Raw genomic sequence first — 20272 nt, forward strand, 5'->3', positions numbered from 1 at the left:
GTAAATTTGTGATTTCCACATTGGGTGGCTGCCCAGGGGCCCACCTTAGAACCCTGATTACAAGTGCCATTTAACAACTGGTTCACTGAACGCAACAAAAAATTAGGTATCAGTTCTGCCAAACCAGTGCAAAAGGGCTGAATCCCACCACTGGATCAAACCCGCAACCTCTGTGCTTTGGGACAATGCTCCAGTCAACTGAGCTCTCTGGCCAGGGCTGCCCCATGTTTTGGAGAGTCCAAAACCCAGAGTCTATGTGGAAAATCCCTAATTAAACACCTGTTATAAACACCTATTATATACTAGGCAGACCCATGTTAGGGGTTCAAGCAGAGACCCAGGCCTTGCCTTGAGGAGCTCTCTCCCCAGGGGAGACAATGACCCAGAGAGTGAAGATAAATGGCCAGATGCCTTAGGTTTTCATAGAAGGAGGCACACAGAAATTTGGCACTCTATAGAAATGAAATGAATCTGGGCACCTACAATTCTTGATTCTTAGCTTCTTTGAGCCTGTATTTTCCTGTGAAATGGGACACCAGGAGTCTGAGGTTATGCAAAAGACTATGTGTCTGGTGCCCTTAACACATTATGGCTGGTGCGACATTATCATTTTTAGTTGTCATTATTTTTACTAGAACTTGGCCATGGAACTGAGAGGAGTCTAGAGTTCCACTCTCAGAACTAGTTATGACTAGAAATCAACAGAAATTGATGACATTGGGTAGGGACAAAGGGGAACTGATTGTGCCACAATTGTCATCCTCTTTCAGTGCTGAACACCTACTGTGTATGTATGTCTTCTCTGCCTCTCATGTCTCTTACTACCCTTGACCAGATAAGAAGCCTGAGGAGGAAAAGTGTGGGGTGTGGGGCTCGCTCCCCTCCTACACCATTCCATCTGTCTTTTACCAGAACCCCCTGTCTGACTGTGGGCAAATCTTCAACCCCTTCTGTTTTCCGAATGTAGTGGTGGTGTGGGGTGATGTAGAGAGCGGATGTGGAGAGATGTCAGGAATGCCAAAATTCCTGCATTTAAAGTGTTTAAAATAATATTGTATCTCCCCCTCTTCCAAGTGTTCTCCTTTGGGGCGCCCAGGTGAGCACTGGGAGGGGACTGCAGGTAACAATAATATTAACAAGAGTACCGTTTTTGCAAATTTATTCGGTGACTCTTGCCGCGGACCAGTGCAGCTCCTAATAACAGTGCGGAATTGAGGAAACACACTTATCAAAACAAAAACGATGGGACCGGGAAGACTCATCAAAATGCCTGGCAGTATCCGAGTACTCCATAGCCCCAGTTTGCTTTATTATATAGCCATATGCAAATCAAGAAAGTTCTTGATACAAAGTTACACATGCAAGGCTAAGACAGGAACTCTTCCAAGGCAAGGACAGGATGCATTAGTGAAATCTACCAACATCTGAAAACAAACAAAGAGTCCGAGGAAGGGCATTTAAATTGCTTCCAGCACGTCAAGGAAGCAAGTGGAGTGGGTGCAAATACTCAGCATAATAGCCAAATATGGAGGTGGAGAGGGGAGAACTTAGCCTTTTGCTAAGCCTGGAATCTACAATGGCTTTTTGCTATTTATGGTCCAGGACAGACTCCACCTATGCTAAACTCCTTTCCTCTGTAATTCTCCCCAACCCTAACCTGAGACTTCCTGGGCTGGATTCTCTCTCTTGGTCTCACGAGCCCGGTCGATGACCAAGATGCAGAGGTCGGGGAAGGACTTTTCTTGCAGCCCCAGGGGCCCGCCTTAGTCGGCTCCGCCCTTGGTCGGTCCTGCGGTAAGGTGAGGTCAGGGGCGGAACTGGGCGGGGTTTAGGGGAGGGGGTTCGGACTGGGCTTGGTGACTACGCTGCCCGTCAGATCGTCCCACACCTGCCACCATCCTATGGGTCAGCTCCCCCTGGGCCAGCCTGCCACCATCCTATGGGTCAGCTCCCCCTGGGCCAGCCTGTAATGCTGCCGCTGCTGCTGCTATTAGTACCCGGACTCCTGCCCAGCGCAGGTGAGTGAGGAATGGGCCCCTCAAAGGACCAAGGAGTTCCTGGGACTCCTTCAGCCCTCTCTCCTGGCCCAGGAGCCCTACTCTCCAGCCCTCTACAAGGACACCAACTCACCAGCCCTTCCCAAGGTCCCAGGAGCTCTACAGCCCCAAGCCCTCATTTCTCTGGCTCACTAACACATTTCTTACCAGGTTTCCAAGAGCCCTGTCGTCCAGTCTTTCCCAAGAGCTTCCACTCATCCACTCCTCCCAGGGCCCCCAAGCTAGCACAGCCCTTCCCCAGGGTCTCCGTGTCCTCCCCAGACACCCCATTCACTCTCTGTAACCCTCTTCAGCACCAGACCCTCCCCATCCACCTGTCTTGAGATCCTGTGAGCTGATGGTACACTCCTGTGTCCCTGGGCCTGAGGTAGGGTGACCGGGGGTACCAGAGGCTGGGAAAGGCAGGGGAAGAAGGGCCCCGCCATTCCTGGGCTCAGGGAAGAACATGAGGTTGCCTTCTCACCCATCCCTGGGCAACGGCCCTGGAGAGGTCCCCTCAGTGACTGCCCATTTCTGGGGTGCACAGGAACACATACTCACTGGAAAATAATACAGATACCACATAATATGCACAGACACCTCCAGCCTCACCTGGGCACTTAGGTGTAGGGCTCATGGATAGGCTCACACACAGGCACAAGCAAAGATATCCCAAGGAGAAAACACACACACACACACACACCACCCCCTCCCCCCTCTTCTGGCCCATAGCAAGATAGGAAGCCGGGACAGCCTTGACTCTCCAGGCTGCTGTGGGCAGACAGAGCAAACAGACCCCAGAGTGACCTGCCCCACCTAAGCCGGCCCAGAGGGAGTGTTTTCCTTGGTTCCAAACCCAGTCCTGGGTGTCATCCCCATGCTTGGGTTCCCCATAGGGCTGTATCCGGGACCCTGAGACGCCACAGTGTGGTTAGGTCAGGGTTGGAGACCTCTGAGGACAACTGTAGGGTATAGGGTTAAGACTGGGGCTCTGTCAGGTATGCTTAGACTGGGGCTTGGTGGATACAGACGTCCAGGAGCCTTTTCTGGAAGCCCACCTCATGACAGGGGATCCGGAGCTGCCTATGACAGAGATCTTCCCCCAAAGCGCTCCAGGCTAGAGAGTCACTCCTATAGCAGATAGCAGCACAGTGTGACAAGGGCCTCTGGTCACCTGAGGATGAGGCAGATTCTAGATAGTGACAGGTAAGCTGCTAGAGCAGGCGTAGCCAACAGTTTTTGCCCCCGGGCCAGATTAGAAAGAAAACTTTTCACAGGCCGGACGAAATATTAAAATTAAAAAATGTTAAATCCAAAAATGATTCGTTTAAGTAAACAAAATTTTATTATGTAATTTGTTTATGAATAAATGTGAGTGAAAAAAATTTTAATATACAATGTTATTTTAATAAAAATTTACTTTTTAAAAAAAATTTAATTTAATTTTTTTACAGAGACAGAATCAGAGAGAGGGATAGACAGGGACAGACAGACAGGAACGGAGAGATGGGAAGCATCAATCATTAGTTTTTAGTTGTGCATTGCGACACCTTAGTTGTGTTCATTGATTGCTTTCTCATATTGCCTTGACCATGGGCCTTCAGCAGACCGAGTAACCCCTTGCTTGAGCCAGTGACCTTGGGTCCAAGCTGGTGAATTTTTGCTCAAACCAGATGAGCCCACGCTCAAGCTGGCGACCTCGGGGTCTCGAACCTGGGTGTTCCACATCCCAGTCCGACACTCTGTCCCCTGCGCCACCGCCTGGTCAGGCTAAAAATATATTTTAGTAAAAATATAATTAATACATACCATATAAATATCCAAACTGTATCGCAATCAATCGAAACAATATTTAATTAATAGAATGAGTTTGAAGGGGTTATATCGCAAATAAAACAATTATTTCTTTTTATAAACAGCCTGGACACGTTTTCAGTTATCAACTGCAGTTATTGTCTATGCTACAATGCCACTTGATTCAGCACACCTGACCACAAAAATAATGAATTGTTTGACCTTGGGTGCGTACTGGCAAACTCCACTTAAAAGAATGTGGGTTTCCCATTGCCGCTAAATGTCAAACAGTTCATATTGAGTACAGACGAGTACAAAAGTTGTAAATCTTTATAATGGAATTTCTTTTAAAAATAAAGAAGTATCGGGAATCCATTCGACCAATTATTGGAAGTTAACCCTAGATTAGTCACACGCGGAATTCTTTTCCGCTTATCACTATCTTCTTAAATATCTCGATTTCCAATAATCAAAGACGCTTCCGCTTCTGAGTAGCTGAGATTTTAAAGTAGCAGAGAATGTTAAAAATTTAATCACGGGCCGCATAAACTCAGTATGTGGGCTGGATCCGGCCCGTGGGCAGTATGTTGGCCATGCCTGTGCTAGAGGATGGGCAACAGCAGCACAGGATATATGTGATGGGAAATTTGGGGGAACCGGAAATGATGAGCAGGCTCTGTGTGATGGGCTTTGAGAGAGGACACTGGAGAGGAGGAACCGTCAGGCTCCAGACTGCAGTGAGGCCCCTGAGCTTTCTCTGGAGGATGGAGGGATTTCAGGCAGAGCTGTGGGCAGCTGGGAACAGCACTTGGCAAGTCCTTGGAGAGTGAGGACTGGACATCCAGAAAGGAAGGTGAAGCTGTTCACTCTAAACTTTTTTTTTTTTTTGCTTTGTATTTAACTCATCTGTATTCCCTCACAAGAATATGCTACCTTCGCCACTGAGAAAAAAAAAAAGGATTTAATTTTGGTCTGTACTCTTCAAAAAAGTCAGTATAATAAAAACTTGTTTTAGGCCCTGGCCGGTTGGCTCAGCGGTAGAGCGTTGGCCTGGCGTGCGGGGGACCCGGGTTCGATTCCCGGCCAGGGCACATAGGAGAAGCGCCCATTTGTTTCTCCACCCCCGCCCCCTCCTTCCTCTCTGTCTCTCTCTTCCCCTCCCGCAGCCAAGGCTCCATTGGAGCAGAGATGGCCCGGGCGCTGGGGATGGCTCCTTGGCCTCTGCCCCAGGCGCTAGAGTGGCTCTGGTCGTGGCGGAGTGATGCCCCAGAGGGGCAGAGCATTGCCCCCTGGTGGGCAGAGCGTAGCCCCTGGTGGGCGTGCCGGGTGGATCCCGGTTGGGCGCATGTAGAAGTCTGTCTGACTGTCTCTCCCCGTTTCCAGCTTCATAAGGAAAAAAAAGAAAACAAGAACAAAAACAAAAACTTGTTTTAGATAAAAAGAGCCATGATGACCAAATGCAGTGCATTAATCTCTGGGTGGGCAGCCCCAGAGCAGAGGAGAGCGGTCTCCCAGGAGTGAGACAGGCCTGAGCGTGAGCTTCTGTGCTGAGGCCACCAGCCCTGGGACCTAAGATGGGTCCTTTCACCTCCCTCAGCCTCAGTTCCCCATATGTAAATGGGATGACAGCCACCCACAGGACTAGGAGGCTATGCCATTGTCTTGTGCAGGATGAGGTTCAAGTGACTACCTTTCCTTCTATTACTCTGACTTGTTTTGGAACAAACACCAGAGAGTAGATTCATTGCCCTCACCAAAAGGAAGAGTTGCTCTGGGATTCTCTGATGCCCATGTCACAGTGGGTCTGGAGATGCCTGGCCCTGAGCAGTGGCCCCTGCCTTGTCCCTCAGCTCTGCCACCCTGCTGTTACTGGGTGGGGAGGAATGAACACTGGGTTGGAGCCCCAGTCAGCCAGGTTCTTGGACGCCGTGTAACTGTGGGGGTCATCCTTCCTGCCCGGGTCTCCTCTCTCTCACCTATGAGAGGCAAGGGGTCCAGTTTCGTCCGCTGTGCACTGCTGTGTGGCAGAACCATGGCTGGGCTGTGTAGGGGAAGCTGTGCCCACAGTAACAATAAGGGGAGATGTAAAGACCCCTCACTCAGAGTCTTGAAGGAAGTGGTGGTAGTGGTGCGGGGAGAACCAGGGACATGGAGGTCCCCTAGAGCCCTCCTTGGTGGCAGGGACCCTGTTTAGCTTGTCTGACATCCAGTGCTCATCACAAGCAACTGGACAGACACTTGATGCACAAGTTGAACTTGAGCTGTGTCTGGAATTGACAGGGGAAGGAGATGGGGAATCAAGGCATTCTAGGAAAAGGGACCAGTCTATGCAGAGGCCCGGGTGGGATCTTCCAGATGCTATTGCTCTGTGTCTTGTTTTCTCTTTCATGGCCACCTTGAGGATACTGGCAATAATTGTTAGAAAGTGTTACATGCCAGGCATTTTACATGCATGATATCAATGCATCCTATAAAGTGAGGTACACGTAGCCCCCTATTTTACAGATGAGGAAAACAAGGAACAGAGAGCTTGAATAAGTTGTCCGAGGTCACACAGCTAGGAAGTAGGAGCAATCCTGACCAGGCGGTGGCGCAGTGGATAGAGCGTCGGACTGGGATGCAGAGGACCCAGGTTTGAGACCCCGAAGTCGCCAGCTTGAGCGTGGGCTCATCTGGTTTGAGCAAAAGCTCACAAGCTTGGACCCAAGGTCGCTGGCTCAAGCAAGGGGTTGCTCGGTCTGCTGTAGCCCCACAGTCAAGGCTCATATGGGAAGTAGGAGCAGCAGGATTCAAACCCAAGCAGTGATCTTCCATGACTTTTCTCAGGCCCCTTCCCCAGGGCCAGGGCAGACCTGACCTTCAGCCTCTAACTTTTGTTTCCCTCCAGGCTCCGTGAAGTCACATGTGCACCGGCGTGGGCTCGTAGAACTGGCAGAGACCATATACTGTGTGGGCCCTCGCAGCCCCCTGGCCTATATTAGTTATGGCTGCTATTGTGGCCTGGGTGGCAGTGGCCGGCCCCTGGATGCCATTGACCGGTGAGTTCATGCTTGGGCCAGGCTAGAAGGTCGCCCCTCTTCTGGGGTAGTTAAGGCCTATGAAGAAATAGTGCAAGGTACACCTTGTAGGCAGACGGCTTCTTGGGTAGCATGGCCAATAAGGCCAAACCTTGGTACCAGCTGCCCCCTCAAAATCTGGCTGTGGGATGGTTACTTTGGCTGAGAAAGATAAAGTTATTAGACTTAAAGTGTACCAGAAACTGTTTTGAGAACCTCCCTGACTCCTCACAATAATCCGATTTTATAAATGAGGAAACTGAGGCATAGAAAGATTAAGTAACTTGTCTGGGATACATAGAGAGTAAGGGGGGATGGGATTTGAACCCCAGAAGTCTTCCTGGGTTCATGGCCCTTATCACTGCACCCTGCTACCATGTGAAATTGCCTGTTCTTTGCAAGGCAATGGACCTTTATATCTTTCCACGACTTCTTCTCATTTACCCTCATGGCCATCCTTGGAAACAGGCACAGTAGCTTTCCCTGTTTTCTGCACGGAGGCTCTGAAGCTCAGAGAGGCACAGCCACTCACCCATTTCCACACAGCTAGTAGGTGACAGAGGACAGAATTTGATTGTCTCTTCCCTAGCTTGCAGGATGTGACTGTCACTAACAGGGCTTTTCTCAGCCTTGTACTGTCAAGGCTCTGGCTGCGGCCGTGCCTTCCCATACTCCAGGGGTCCGGTTCCTGTATGTCTTCCCAGGTGCTGGCAGAGCGGTGCCCTCTCTAGGCAGTCTCCCTGAAGTCTGACTGGGCATGGCACCTCCTCTGGCTCCCAGAATCCCCTCGCCTTACCCCACATCCTAGCACTTCTCACTATGCATGTGGCGTCTGGTGGCTTGTCTGCCTCCTCCCTACACACACACACCACACTGGGAGCTCCCTGAGGCCAGAGCAGAATCTGGCTGACCTGTGCCTGCCAGACTCAGCCGAGGGCTCAGCACAGAGTGGCGCTGCTGGCTGGATGGGGGCAACACCAGGGAATGAATGAAATGGGCAGGTTTAGGGACATCTGTAGGTGTTCCTTAGGGACTTCTTCAATAGTAAATTATTATTATTATTATTGAGGCCCTATTATAGGGCAGGCCCTGGGCTTGGCTGGGCTGGGTGTTGGTGACACTGTGAGGAACAAGACAGAAATGGTCTCACCTCTTAGAGCTCTGGTCAGTGAAGAGGACAGGTGTTAATCTTCTAGCTAATGAGGGTCTCATTAAACCTGCCCTAAGCTGAAGGAACCTGGTTTTAAGAGAAGGTGTAACAAGGAGATGCTTATAACTTGGGAGGTAGGGGGCCTGATGATATTCTGAGAATGAGGGTTGGTGCTTAGGCTGAGCCCTAAAGGAGGAAGAGTGGGCATGAAGTTGTTCCAGGCAGAGGGCAAAGGCTGAGGCAGGCTCGCTCTAGCAACAGAGAGGGGACAGGTTCTGCTGGAGCTCAGAGACTCAGTGAAGCAGGCAGGGGAAAGACACACTGCAGAATTACTTCCCAGGTAGGATTCTCAGGGACTAAATTTGGACCAGAAGATGGCCACCAATTGCCCTGGCATGGGAGAATGGCCAGGGTAGCAGCCCTGCCTTCACCCACCTGCAGTTCTGCCTGTCTGCCATCCACAGGTGCTGTCATCGTCACGACTGCTGCTACCAGCATGCCAAGGAGGAGGCTGGCTGCAAGGCCAAGTTGGAGCCCTATTCCTGGAAGTGCATCGATCAGCGCATCGAGTGTGGTGAGTACCCAGCGACACCCCACCCACTTCGCTGAGTCCCTGGGGCTTCGTGGTTGTAATAACTTACCTCTGCTTCCACCTCTCCATGGACCACACTTTGGATTCATCTAATATAAGTTATATTTAATTGTGAGCACTTTAGAAAAGTAAACAAACCTATCTCTTTGCTGTCTGGACAAAAACTGAAAAATAGAAATAACACCAGATACAAACAACTTAAATGTTTACTAGATGTGGCCTGAGTATTTGAACCCATGATTCCTACTGTGGAAGACTGTGGCCTGAAGAAAGGATAGGTAGAACCATATGCTGACATGGAAAGGGATTGAGTGAAAAAGCAAACTGCAGAATGACATGTTCAATTTTTTTTCTTTTTTCTTTTCTTTTCTTTTATTTATTCATTTTTAGAGAGGAGAGAAGAGAAACAGAGAGAGAAGGTGGGAGGAGCTGGAAGCATCAACTCCCATATGTGCCTTGACCAGGCAAGCCCGGGGTTTTGAACCGGCAACCTCAGCATTTCCAGGTTGACGCTTTATCCACTGCGTCACCACAGGTCAGGCGACATGTTCAATTTTAAAGCACCATTGTGTTAAAAAGAAAAACTTGTAGCCTTGTAGCCCTGGCCAGATAGCTCAGTTGGTTGGAGCGTTGTCCAGAAGCAGAGGTTGCCAGTTCGATCTCTGGTCAGGGCATATACAGGAACAGCTCAATCTTCCTGTCTCTCTCTCTCTCCCTGCCTGTCTCTCAAAAAAAAGAAAAAAGAAAAAAAGAAAAAATCAGGTTGAGGGGAGTGATGGTAGAAAGCAACTTCATGTTCTCTGTAATGTTTCCATTTTTGACAAAGAGAATATCTTCATGAGTTACTGTGAATTAAAAATTAGAAAGAGGCCCTGACCAGCTAGCTCAGTTAGTGTCCTTCTGAAATGCCAAGGTTGTGGGTTTCTTTGTGTTTTTTTTTTTGTTTGTTTTGTTTTGTTTTTTTGTGGCAGAGACAGAGAGAGTCAGAGAGAGGGACAGATAGACAGCAAGGGAGAGAGATGAGAAGCATCAATTCTTCGTTGCAGCTCCTTAGTTGTTCATTGATTGATTTCTCATATGTGCCTTGACAGGGGGAGGGGGCTACAGCAGACAGAATGACCCTTGCTTGAGCCAGCGACCTTGGGTCCAAGCTGGTGAGCCTTGCTCAAACCAGATGAGCCCGCACTCAAGCTGGCGACCTCAGGGTCTCGAACATGGGTCCTCCACATCCCAGTCCAACACTCTATCCACTGCACCACCGCCTGGTCAGGCTGGGTTTTGTTTTTGGTCAGTGCACATACAGGAAGCAATCAGTGAATGCACAATTAAGTGGAACAAATGAATGCTTTCCCCTCACCTCTCTAAAATCAATCAAAAATTAAAAAATAATTAAAAAGAAAATATACAGCCTGATGTGATCTCTGCAAATTACTTTGACACGCATCAAAACAATATATTAATACAATGGCCTGAGCAGTGGTGGCACAGTAGATAGAGCATCACCAGCTTGAGCACAGGCTCATCAGCTTGAGTGCAGGGTCACTGGCTTGAGCGTGGGATCATCTACAACAGGGGTCTCCAAACTTTTTACACAGGGGGCCAGTTCACTGTCCCTCAGACCGTTGGAGGGCTGGACTATAAAAAAAAACTATGAACAAATCCCTATGCACACTGCACATATCTTTTTTCTTTTCTTTTCTTTTTTTTTTTTTTTGTATTTTTCTGAAGCTGGAAACGGGGAGAGACAGTCAGACAGACTCCCGCATGCGCCCGACCGGGATCCACCCGGCACGCCCACCAGGGGCGACGCTTTGCCCACCAGGGGGCGACGCTCTGCCCCTCTGGGGCATCACTCTGCAGCGACCAGAGCCACTCTAGCGCCTGGGGCAGAGGCCAAGGAGCCATCCCCAGCGCCCGGGCCATGTTTGCTCTAATGGAGCCTTGGCTGTGGGAGGGGAAGAGAGAGACAGAGAGGAAGGAGTGGGGGGGTGGAGAAGCAAATGGGCACCCCTCCCATGTGCCCTGGCCGGGAATCGAACCCGGGTCCCCCGCACGCCAGGCCGACGCTCTACCGCTGAGCCAACATATCTTATTTTAAAGTAAAAAAACAAAATGGGAACAAATACAATATTTAAAATAAACAACAAGTAAATTTAAATCAACAAACTGACCAGTATTTCAATGGGAACTACGGGCCTGCTTTTGGCTAATGAGATAGTCAATGTCCGGTTCCATATTTGTCACTGCTAGCCGTAACAAGTGATATGACACGCTTCCGAAGCCATGACGCATATATCCCCTATCACTGGCGCCGCCACATACAGTACTCCAGGAGCACAGGATGCGGATGCTCCTCTCACTGACCACCAATGAAAGAGGTTCCCCTTCCGGAAGTGCGGCGGGGGCCAGATAAATGGCCTCAGGGAGCCGCATGTGGCCCGCGGGCCGTAGTTTGGGGACCCCTGATCTACAACATGATCCCATGGTCTCTGGCTTGAGCTCAAGGTCACTGGTTTGAGCAAGGGGTCACTGGCTCAGCTGGAACACCCCCACCCATCAAGATGTGTATGAGAAGCAATCAATGAAAAGCAACTAAAGTGCTGCTATGAAATATAACTATGAGTTATATTTCTCATCTCTCTTCCTTCCTGTCTGTATGTTTGTTTGTCTTTCTCTCACTAAAAATAAAAAGGTAGATGAATGATGGATAGACAGATTGTCTTCTGATGGATGGTATTTATCAGTTGGGGTGAGTAGTATTCTCACTGTGGTTTTGATATGCTTTTCCCCAATGACATTGAACATCTTTTCATGTGCTTGTTGGCCATTTTTATAACTTTGGAGAATTGTCTGTTCAAGTCTTTTGCTCATTTAAAAATTAAAAAAAATTATTTATTGAGGTTTTAGAGAGAGAGAAGGGAGAGAGATAGAGAAAAAAGGCAAGAGAAAAAGAAACATAGACTTGTTCCATTCATTTATGTGGTCATCGATTGATTCAAACCAGCCAGGGTTTGAATCCTTCTATTTAGGTCATTAAATCCAATTTGAGTTATGTAATTTTTTGTTTGTTTGTTTTTTACAGAGACAGAGAGAGAGTCAGAAGGATAGACAGGGACGGAGAGATGAGAAGCATCAATCATTAGCTTTTCGTGGCGCATTGCGACACTTTAGTTGTTCATTGATTGCTTTCTCATATGTGCCTTGACCGCAGGCTTTCAGCAGACCGAGTAACCCCTTGCTTGAGCCAGTGACCTTGGGCTCAAGCTGGTGAGCTTTTGCGCAAACCAGATGAGCCCGCGCTCAAGCTGGCTACCTCGGGATCTCGAACCTGGGTCCTCAGCATCCCAGTCCGACGCTCTATCCACTGCGCCACTGCCTGGTCAGGGGAGTCCAACTTCATTCTTTTGCATGTGGATATCCAGTTGTCCAGTACCATTTGTTGAAGAGACTCTTCTTTCCCTTGTTGAAATCTTTTGTACCTAGATGGATGACTCTCTGGTCCTCAGTTTCCTTACCTTGAAGGTGGGTGTTGCAAAGATTAAAAAAGGGTTGTTAGTGCCTGACTAGGTGGTGGTGCAGTGGATAGAGTGTTGGACTGGGATGCAGAAGACCCAGGTTCGAGAGCCCAAGGTTGCTGGCTCGAGCAAGGGATTACTCGGTCTGCTGAAGACCTGCGGTCAAGGCACATATGAGAAAGCAATCACTGAACAACTAAGGTGTTGCAACGAAAAACTGATGATTGATGCTTCTCATCTCTCTCCATTCCTGTCTTTCTGTCCCTGTCTATCCCTCTCTCTGACTCTCTCTCTCTGTCCCTGTAAAAAATAAGTAAAAAATAAAAATTTAAAAAAAAAGAGAAAAGAAAGAAGGAAGAAAGTGACAAAGGCCCAGTACAGTAACCTGGAAAAAGGGTTGTTAGTGTGGTAAACCGATTAGACAGGGGTATTACTTTCTCCCTCATCCTAGTCTGAATCTCTCTCTGACCCCACAACCTCCCAGTAGAGAGAATTGAAGTTTTGGTGCCACTTTCTACTAAAACCCTAGCCTCTGTAACTTGTTCTGTCCTGGAGGAAAGGAAGCAGTCATAAGGGTTACTAGAAGGGTGTTTTTAGCTATGCACAGATTCTGAGCCATACCTCCTTAGTATGACTTAGGAGCTGGCATAAGGTCAAGCCAAATTAATATTGAGACATAATATTAATGTTTAGGACTGAAAGTGCCCCAGACATCATCTCATCAAGCCCTCTCATTTAGAGTTGGGGAAACTGATGCCCAGGGAAAGAAATTACTTGCCTAACTTGGTGGTGATGTGCTCACTCTGGGGCACATTTTCTGTCCCCAAACTTACCCCTTCCGGGTGTGCGGAGAGGAAGTAAAATCGGCCTTGAATTGGAAATCTGTTAAAGATCTTTCCGTTCTTCCCTTCAACTTGCATGTTTTGCTTGCCCACATCCATGTGAAAATGGTGCTTGTAAAATATTTATTGGTGGAGTCTGTGCCTGTTTACAGAACTGCCCTCCCTGAACCAAACGAAGAGAACCAAAATATCTATTATGCATTTTTGGCTAAAAATATTCTCTTATTCAGTTTGGAGATATTCTGAACATAGTTGTTTACTTAATTACAGGTGTGGCCCATTTTCCATTTATGGGCCTTACTTGAATATATTTAAAAATTTTTAAGCCTATAATAATATTTACTAGCAGGCTTTTATTTTAAACTTAACTCTTGGGAGCTATTTTTCCTTTTAAGTTTTTATTATTCTTGAATAACATGATGCTGTTGGGTCTCTGAGGCTATGGAGCAGTGAGACCAAGTCTTGCTTTTGAAAGAATCTTTTAGCCCTGGCCAGTGGCTCAGTGAATAGAGCATTGGCCTGGCATATGGACGTCCTGGGTTTGATTCCCAGTCAAGGCACACAAGAGAAGCAACCATCTACTTCTTCTCTTCCTGTCCCTCTTCCCCTTCTCTCCCTCTTCCCCTCCCACAGTTTCAGTGTGACCCTGAGCACTGAAGATAGCTTGCTCAGGCCAAGTGTGTCAGCCTCAGGTACTAGAAATAGCTTGGTACTCAAGCATCAGCCCCAGAGAGGTTGCTGGCTGGGTCCTGTTTGGGCACATGTGGGAGTCTGCCTCACTATCTCCCCTGCTCTCACCTTAAAAAAAAACAAATCTTTCTTGCTTAGAGAGGAGGGTGGGAACACAAGGGAGGTATAGGCATTGGATCGGGAGATCCTGGGCTCGAGACCTGCTTCACCCCTTCTCAGTTCTGTGGCCTTGGACACGTTACTGAATCCCTTTGAGCCTCACTTTACACATCTGTAAAATGGGAATAATAAAACTTAGATGCTGTGTTTGTATGAGAATTGGAAATGATATATGGCTTTTCTATATTCTCCCGACAAATATTATTGAGAATCCACTCTGTGCCACCAGCCTCCATGGTAGGTTTTAGCTAAGACAGAGAAGTCTGAAAGGAGAAGAGTGGGACATTGTGTCTGTGCCAAGTGCTTTTATAACTGCTGTGTCAGAAAATAAAGCAGGTGAAGTATGTACCTGCTACATACAACATGACGCCGAGTAAAAAAAGCAGGACACAAAATGACACATATCATATGATCCCAAATACATAAAATGTCCAGAATAGGCAAAACTATAAGGACAGAAAACTGATTAGTGGCTGACAGGCTCTCAGGAGAGGGGTAATGGGGAATGACTTCTCAATGTATATGAGCTCTCTTTTGGGGTGATGGAAATGTTTTGAAACTAGACAGAGGTGATGGTCACACAACATTGTGAATTTACTAAATCCCACCACTGACTTGTGCGCTTTCAAATGGTAATTTTGTTGTGGGAATTTTTCCTCAATAAAAAAAAGCAGGAATACAGGGTGGGGTTTTTTTTTTCTATGGAATGGTCAGAAGACTATACTTTCAGGGATCATTTCTATAGTTTGTTTGGAATGGTCAGGTATCAGAGAGGGTCTCACTGACAAGGTGCCATTAAAGCAGAGACTTGGAGAATGAGTGGAACCATGTGAAGAGCTGGTAGGAATAACGGGTTGGTCTGAGGAGCACCAGGGGGACAGCAAGGGCAGAGCAGAGTCACTTAGGCTGAGAGCATGGAGTGATAGTGTCAGATGGTGGCGGGCAGATTCCACAGGGCGTTGGAGGCTTTGCTCTGAGAGAGATGGGGAGCCAGGAAGGGTTTTGAGCAGAGGAGGGACATGATCTGATTTCCTTTGTAACTGAACCACTCTGGCTACTGCATGGCCCAGACCCTGGAGGGAGCAAAGGCGGAAGCGAGGCACTGCGTGGTGGTGCACGGGCCTGGCTTCTGGACATATGTATTGGCTGGAAGGTGGAACTGCAGGACTCAGAGATGGGCTGAGGGAAGAGGAGCTGGCGGGGGTATTCGTCCCAGTCACTATGTCCTTAGACTGCTGGCCTCTAGCTAGCTCTGTGGGAACAGTGCCACCCTGGAGCCTCTGTGCCTCCTTCCTCAGGAGTCCCTGCCCTATCAGGTCACAGTGCTCCGAGGGTGCCCAGGTTTCTGTTGTGCAGCGGGCCAAGGAAAGTTTATGGCCAGAAGGGCTCACTCTTGCGCTGCCTGGTTCTATTACCAATTTTTATACATTATTTTAAACCTGTCTGTCTAAATTAAAAAAACACGCTTTTTCTGATTCAAACCTAATACATTTGTTTTGAAAAATTCAAACATTACAGAAATATTGTAATGTAAAAACTTATACTCCACCCATTAGAGTTAACTAGTTCTTGTTAAGTTTGGCACCTCTTCCTCCAGATTAGTGTGTGTGTGTATATGTAGGTATACAATAATAATAATAATAAGGATCAGATCACAATACATGTATTTTTATATGTTGTCATTTCACATTGTGTTTTGGACATCTTTGAACATATGGGTCAACCCTATTCTTTTAAAGATAGGTAATAATCAATGGCAGTTTCTCAGTTTTGACAATTAACATTTTGGGCTGGCTACTTCTCTATCGTAGGGGGCTGTCCTGTGTCTATCGTCAGGGCATGCCTGACCTCTGCCAACCCAGGTGCCAGTAGCACCACTCCTTCACCCCACACGTGTGACAACCAGAAATGTCTCCAGACACTGTCAAATGACCCTGGGGGACACGACTGCCCATGGTTGAGAATGACTGGTCTCTGGTTTGAATGTATTTTATTGTTTTTTTTCCATGTCCCCATCAACTGCTATACATGATTGCAAGACCATGGCTGTTCATAAATTTCTGTGAACTTGTGTGAGAGTTTTTGTAACATTGAGTCCTAGAATTGTTGGGTCGAATGCTGTATTTGAGGTACCTCTAGGATTCATAGGTAGGAAGCCCTGCCCCCCCAGCCCGAAAGGGGAGCTAAAGAACTTAAGGGGCATTTATTTACATGGGAAGGGCATTTAAAAAATGTAAATTGTGTTTATTTGCAGAGGGGGTGGGGTAAAGGACACCTGGGAAGGATTAGGGAAGAGGAGGGCCACTGAAGTCCCACAAGCCACCTCCTTTTGGCACTGTCGCTGAATGGTATATTTTAAATCTAACAAATATCATAAATAAACCTTGAAATAGCTACTCTTCAATGTTTGTTCATATTGTTTTTCCACGATGATAGTATCATATGGGTCAAATTAGAAAAGTTTGAAATTACAAAATGTAAAAGTTCTGCCCCGGCTGGCAAAACTCGGGTGGTTAGAGCATTGTCCCAATACACCAAGGTTGTGGGTTTGATCCCTGGTCAGGGCACATATAAAAAATCAACCAGTGAATGCATAAATAAGTGGAACAACAAACCAATGTTTCTCTCTTTCTTTCTCTTGCTAAAATCAATAAATACATAAAAATAAATTTTAAAAATGTAAAAGTTTTATGGGAAATAAAACTCCCATATACACTGTACAGATAACTGTTTGGTAAACATTCTAGTGTTTTTCCTTTTCTGTCTTGTTATAGAGCATGTATTTTTTTTAATATAGCAGTATTAATTTTTATTTTTATTTATTTTTCAGAAGTTGGAAACAGGGAGGCAGTCAGATAGACTCCCACATGCACCCGACCGGGATCCACCCGGCATGACCACCAGGGAGCGATGCTCTGCCCATCTGGGGCGTTGCTCTGTTGCAACCAGAGCCATTCTAGCGCCTGAGGCAGAGGCCATGGAGTCATCCTAAGCGCCTGGGCCAACTTTGATCCAGTGGAGCCTTGGCTGTGGGAGGGGAGGAGAGAGACAGAGAGGAAGGAGAGGGGGAGAGGCGGAGAAGCTGATGGGCGCCTCGCCTGTGTGCCCTGGCCGGGAATCGAACCCGGGACTCCTGCATGCCAGGCCAACGCTCTACCACTGAGCCAACCAGCCAGGGCATTAATTTCTTTTTTAAATATAAGCTGTTACTAAACTATTAAAATTCCTCTGGTATAAACCTGAACTGTAAAGACAGGCACATCCCGAGTTGATATTTCACCCCCTCCTCTGAGGCCAGGCATCGGGCAGGACTGGGTTGGGGCCCTCCTCTCCTCCCCGATTCCTAGATTTCTCTTCTGTAAGACTGGGCTGCCAGTGGCACTGCCCAGAGAGGACTGGAGGAGTGGGGACCACAGAGCCCTTCGCCAGTGCCTGGCTTCACATAGCTGCACGAGAAATGCTGGCTCCTGTCGTCCCGACTTTGTTATCCATGTTCTTAAATTAAAATCATCCAGTTTGCAGGGTTTTTAAACACAGGCTTTTGGAGTTAGGGTGTTTCCTAGAGTGTGGGAAGCTTAAATTCTCTCTTAATTTAAATGAGAATTTTCCTTTCAATCTTCTGTTCATTTTTCCAGTTAGGAACAGAGAAAGTGTCAATTGTGTGATAGTCTGACTACTAGAGAGGTTAACACCCCAATTTGGGGGCTTACAGCCTTCAGGTAGGCACTAGTATTTAACTGGACTTTGATATTGAAACTTTATTCTCACTGGTTATTTGCTTTTTCTTTTTTTCTTTTCTTTTTTTTTTTTTTTGTATTTTTCCGAAGCTGGAAACGGGGAGAGACAGTCAGACAGACTCCCGCATGCCCCCGACCGGGATCCACCCGGCACGCCCACCAGGGGGCGACGCTCTGCCCACCAGGGGGCGATGCTTTGCCCCTCCGGGGCGTCGCTCTGTTGCGACCAGATGTTTTTGTTTTAAATGAGTTTTTTATATTTATGGTATAAAAATTTCTACTTCCAGCAGTGACGTAATTTATTTAATGTAATTTAATATCACTTAATATAAATTATTTATTTATTGCTTACTCTTAAAAAGTGAGGGGATTTGAAGGCAGCAACCGCAGGCCTGCCTGAGTCTGGACAACCTGTGCGCAGTCTTGCAAACAGAGCAGGGCCTGGGGAGCTGGCCGCCAGAGGGTGCTGGGCCTTGCCTCCTGCTCCACCCCTGCACTCGCAACTCGGTCCCCTCCTGGCATTTCCAGACTCTCTGGGTGTCGCCCCAAGAGAGAAGCTGGTGCATTTCCTCTCATACTTCCTCTTGCTAGCACCTCGAAGGAACTCGTGCACTTGAAGAGGGAGTCTTTATTTTTATTTTATTTTATTTTATTTTATTTTTCTGAAGCTGGAAACGGGGAGAGACAGACTCCCGCATGCGCCCGACCGGGATCCACCCGGCACTCCCACCAGGGGGCGATGCTCTGCCCCTGGTGGGGGGTCGCTCTGTTGCGACCAGAGCCACTCTAGCGCCTGGGGCAGAGGCTAAGGAGCCATCCCCAGCGCCTGGGCCAAATTTGCTCCAATGGAGCCTCGGCTGCGGGAGGGGAAGAGAGAGACAGAGAGGAAGGAGAGGGGGAGGGATGGAGAAGCAGATGGGCGCTTCTCCTGTGTGCCCTGGCCGGGAATCGAACCCGGGACTTCTGCATGCCAGGCCGACGCTCTACCACTGAGCCAACCGGCCAGGGCTGGGAGTCTTTAAAGACTAGCTAGCAGCTTGAGGAGGTCAGCTTCAGCTTACTGCCTCCTGTACCCCTTGAATTTTACTGACTCGGTCTCTTTCCTATCTCCCAATAGACCTTAGAAGTAGGTACTATGAGTGTCCCCAGGCTGCTCCTGAGGGATCAGCCTGGGAAGGATGAAGTGATGTCAGGCCATTCTGGCTAGCTTCCAAGCTCATGCTTCCTTGTGACTCTGGAAGAAACTGGAAGGGTTCAATAGGCGCCCCCACTCAGTGATGTGAATAAAGGCCCACACTAAAAGGCAAGTGGGTGGCAATGGTTAGGTGATATCCATAGCTCTAAAGCATTCTACTTTCTAGATTCACAAGATACAATTAAAGATCACAACTGTGTCCTTATGAATGTAATGAATCTCTAGTAGTGGAATTCCCAACATAGAGGGAGACTTAGCCTGGATGAAGGGGAGAGCTGGAATAAGTAATTGTTATCTACAACAAGCTATTTTTCTCTGAGCATCTGAAGGAGACTTGGAGAAAGGCAGACAGCAGGTGGAACCAACATCGGTCAAGTGCATGTCCAGGCCTCTTTACACAGGCTTCCTCACCCAGGCTTCCCAGTAACCCAGCAAAGCGGGTAATGCCCCATTTTAAATGAGGACTTGTCTCATTTCCACACAGCAAGGACGTAGCATTCCAAAGGCCTGGATGACTTCCTACTGCTTATCTATCTCAAATGAAATAGTGTAATATTGATACAAAAGAGAAGCCAAAAGGTCAAATAAACTTTGGACTCTGCATCTGAAAACCCTTCTGACAACTTCAATTTCCTTTTCTGCAAAATGGGGCCAACATCACCTCCCTCCAGGTGGAATTGCCAGGACGACCATCACATGGTGAACTGTCAAGTGTCACACAGATGCGATCTGTGATCCTTCCTGCTGTTACTGGCCCTCCTCGTGTTTATCCTCACATCTCTGCAAGTCCCTGCTCTAACTTCAGTTTCCCCATTTCTTCCAGGACCAGCAGAGGACAAATGTCAAGAACTCTTGTGCAGGTGTGACCAGGAGATTGCTTACTGCTTAGCCAAATCTGACTACAATTTAAAGTACCTCTTCTACCCCCGTTTTTTATGTGGGCAGGACTTCAAGTGTGACTGACTAGCTTGACTTGAAATATTCTTTTGTACAAGGAAATAAAATTCCTTTTCTCTAATCCACAGCCATATTGTTCTTCACAAGGAGGAATTGAGTTCAAGTGTTAAAGCTGCAACTTGTGTTTGCTTTCTCTCTCCATCCTAGAACTTGTGGTTGGAGCCTGTTTTCCAGTTTGATTAAGGTCAAAATCCCACGCCTATTTATAAAACCATAACTGTATTTATTACTGTATTGGGCTTAGTACCATTTTTGAGGTACAACCTTTACGAAAAGGCTGAGCTCGTCTTCTAACCTGCTTCTGATGAACAAACACCTGCTAAGTACATGGTCTTGTTCTAGGTTCTTGGTTGAGGCAATAAACAAGACGACCACATGACACCACCCTTGTGAAGTTCAAGTCTAGTGGTTGCTAGCTCAAGAAAAAGTATTCTCAAAAGAAGAAAAGGATTCTTCCCAATCCCACTGCACCTTTAATGGTTAAAATTTATTTCCTGATTACAACAGTATTACATACTCACTGTTTAGGGTTGTTTTTTTGGGTATTTT

At 47.4% G+C, this 20272-nt stretch overlaps 1 protein-coding gene across 1 annotated transcript; it reads left to right on the forward strand.

The window, feature by feature from the left end:
* The first annotated feature begins 1911 nt into the window (after positions 1-1911).
* Positions 1912-19733, forward strand: LOC136403618 (group 10 secretory phospholipase A2-like). The gene is made up of 4 exons (XM_066382570.1): positions 1912-2018; positions 6718-6868; positions 8501-8610; positions 19590-19733. The coding sequence occupies exons 1-4, from the start codon at positions 1940-1942 to the stop codon at positions 19727-19729; spliced, it is 480 nt and encodes a 159-aa protein (XP_066238667.1). The 5' UTR covers positions 1912-1939; the 3' UTR covers positions 19730-19733.
* The last annotated feature ends 539 nt before the right edge of the window (positions 19734-20272 follow it).

The sequence above is a fragment of the Saccopteryx leptura genome, chromosome 4, assembly GCF_036850995.1.
Source record: "Saccopteryx leptura isolate mSacLep1 chromosome 4, mSacLep1_pri_phased_curated, whole genome shotgun sequence".
In the NCBI taxonomy this organism is placed as follows: domain Eukaryota; kingdom Metazoa; phylum Chordata; class Mammalia; order Chiroptera; family Emballonuridae; genus Saccopteryx; species Saccopteryx leptura.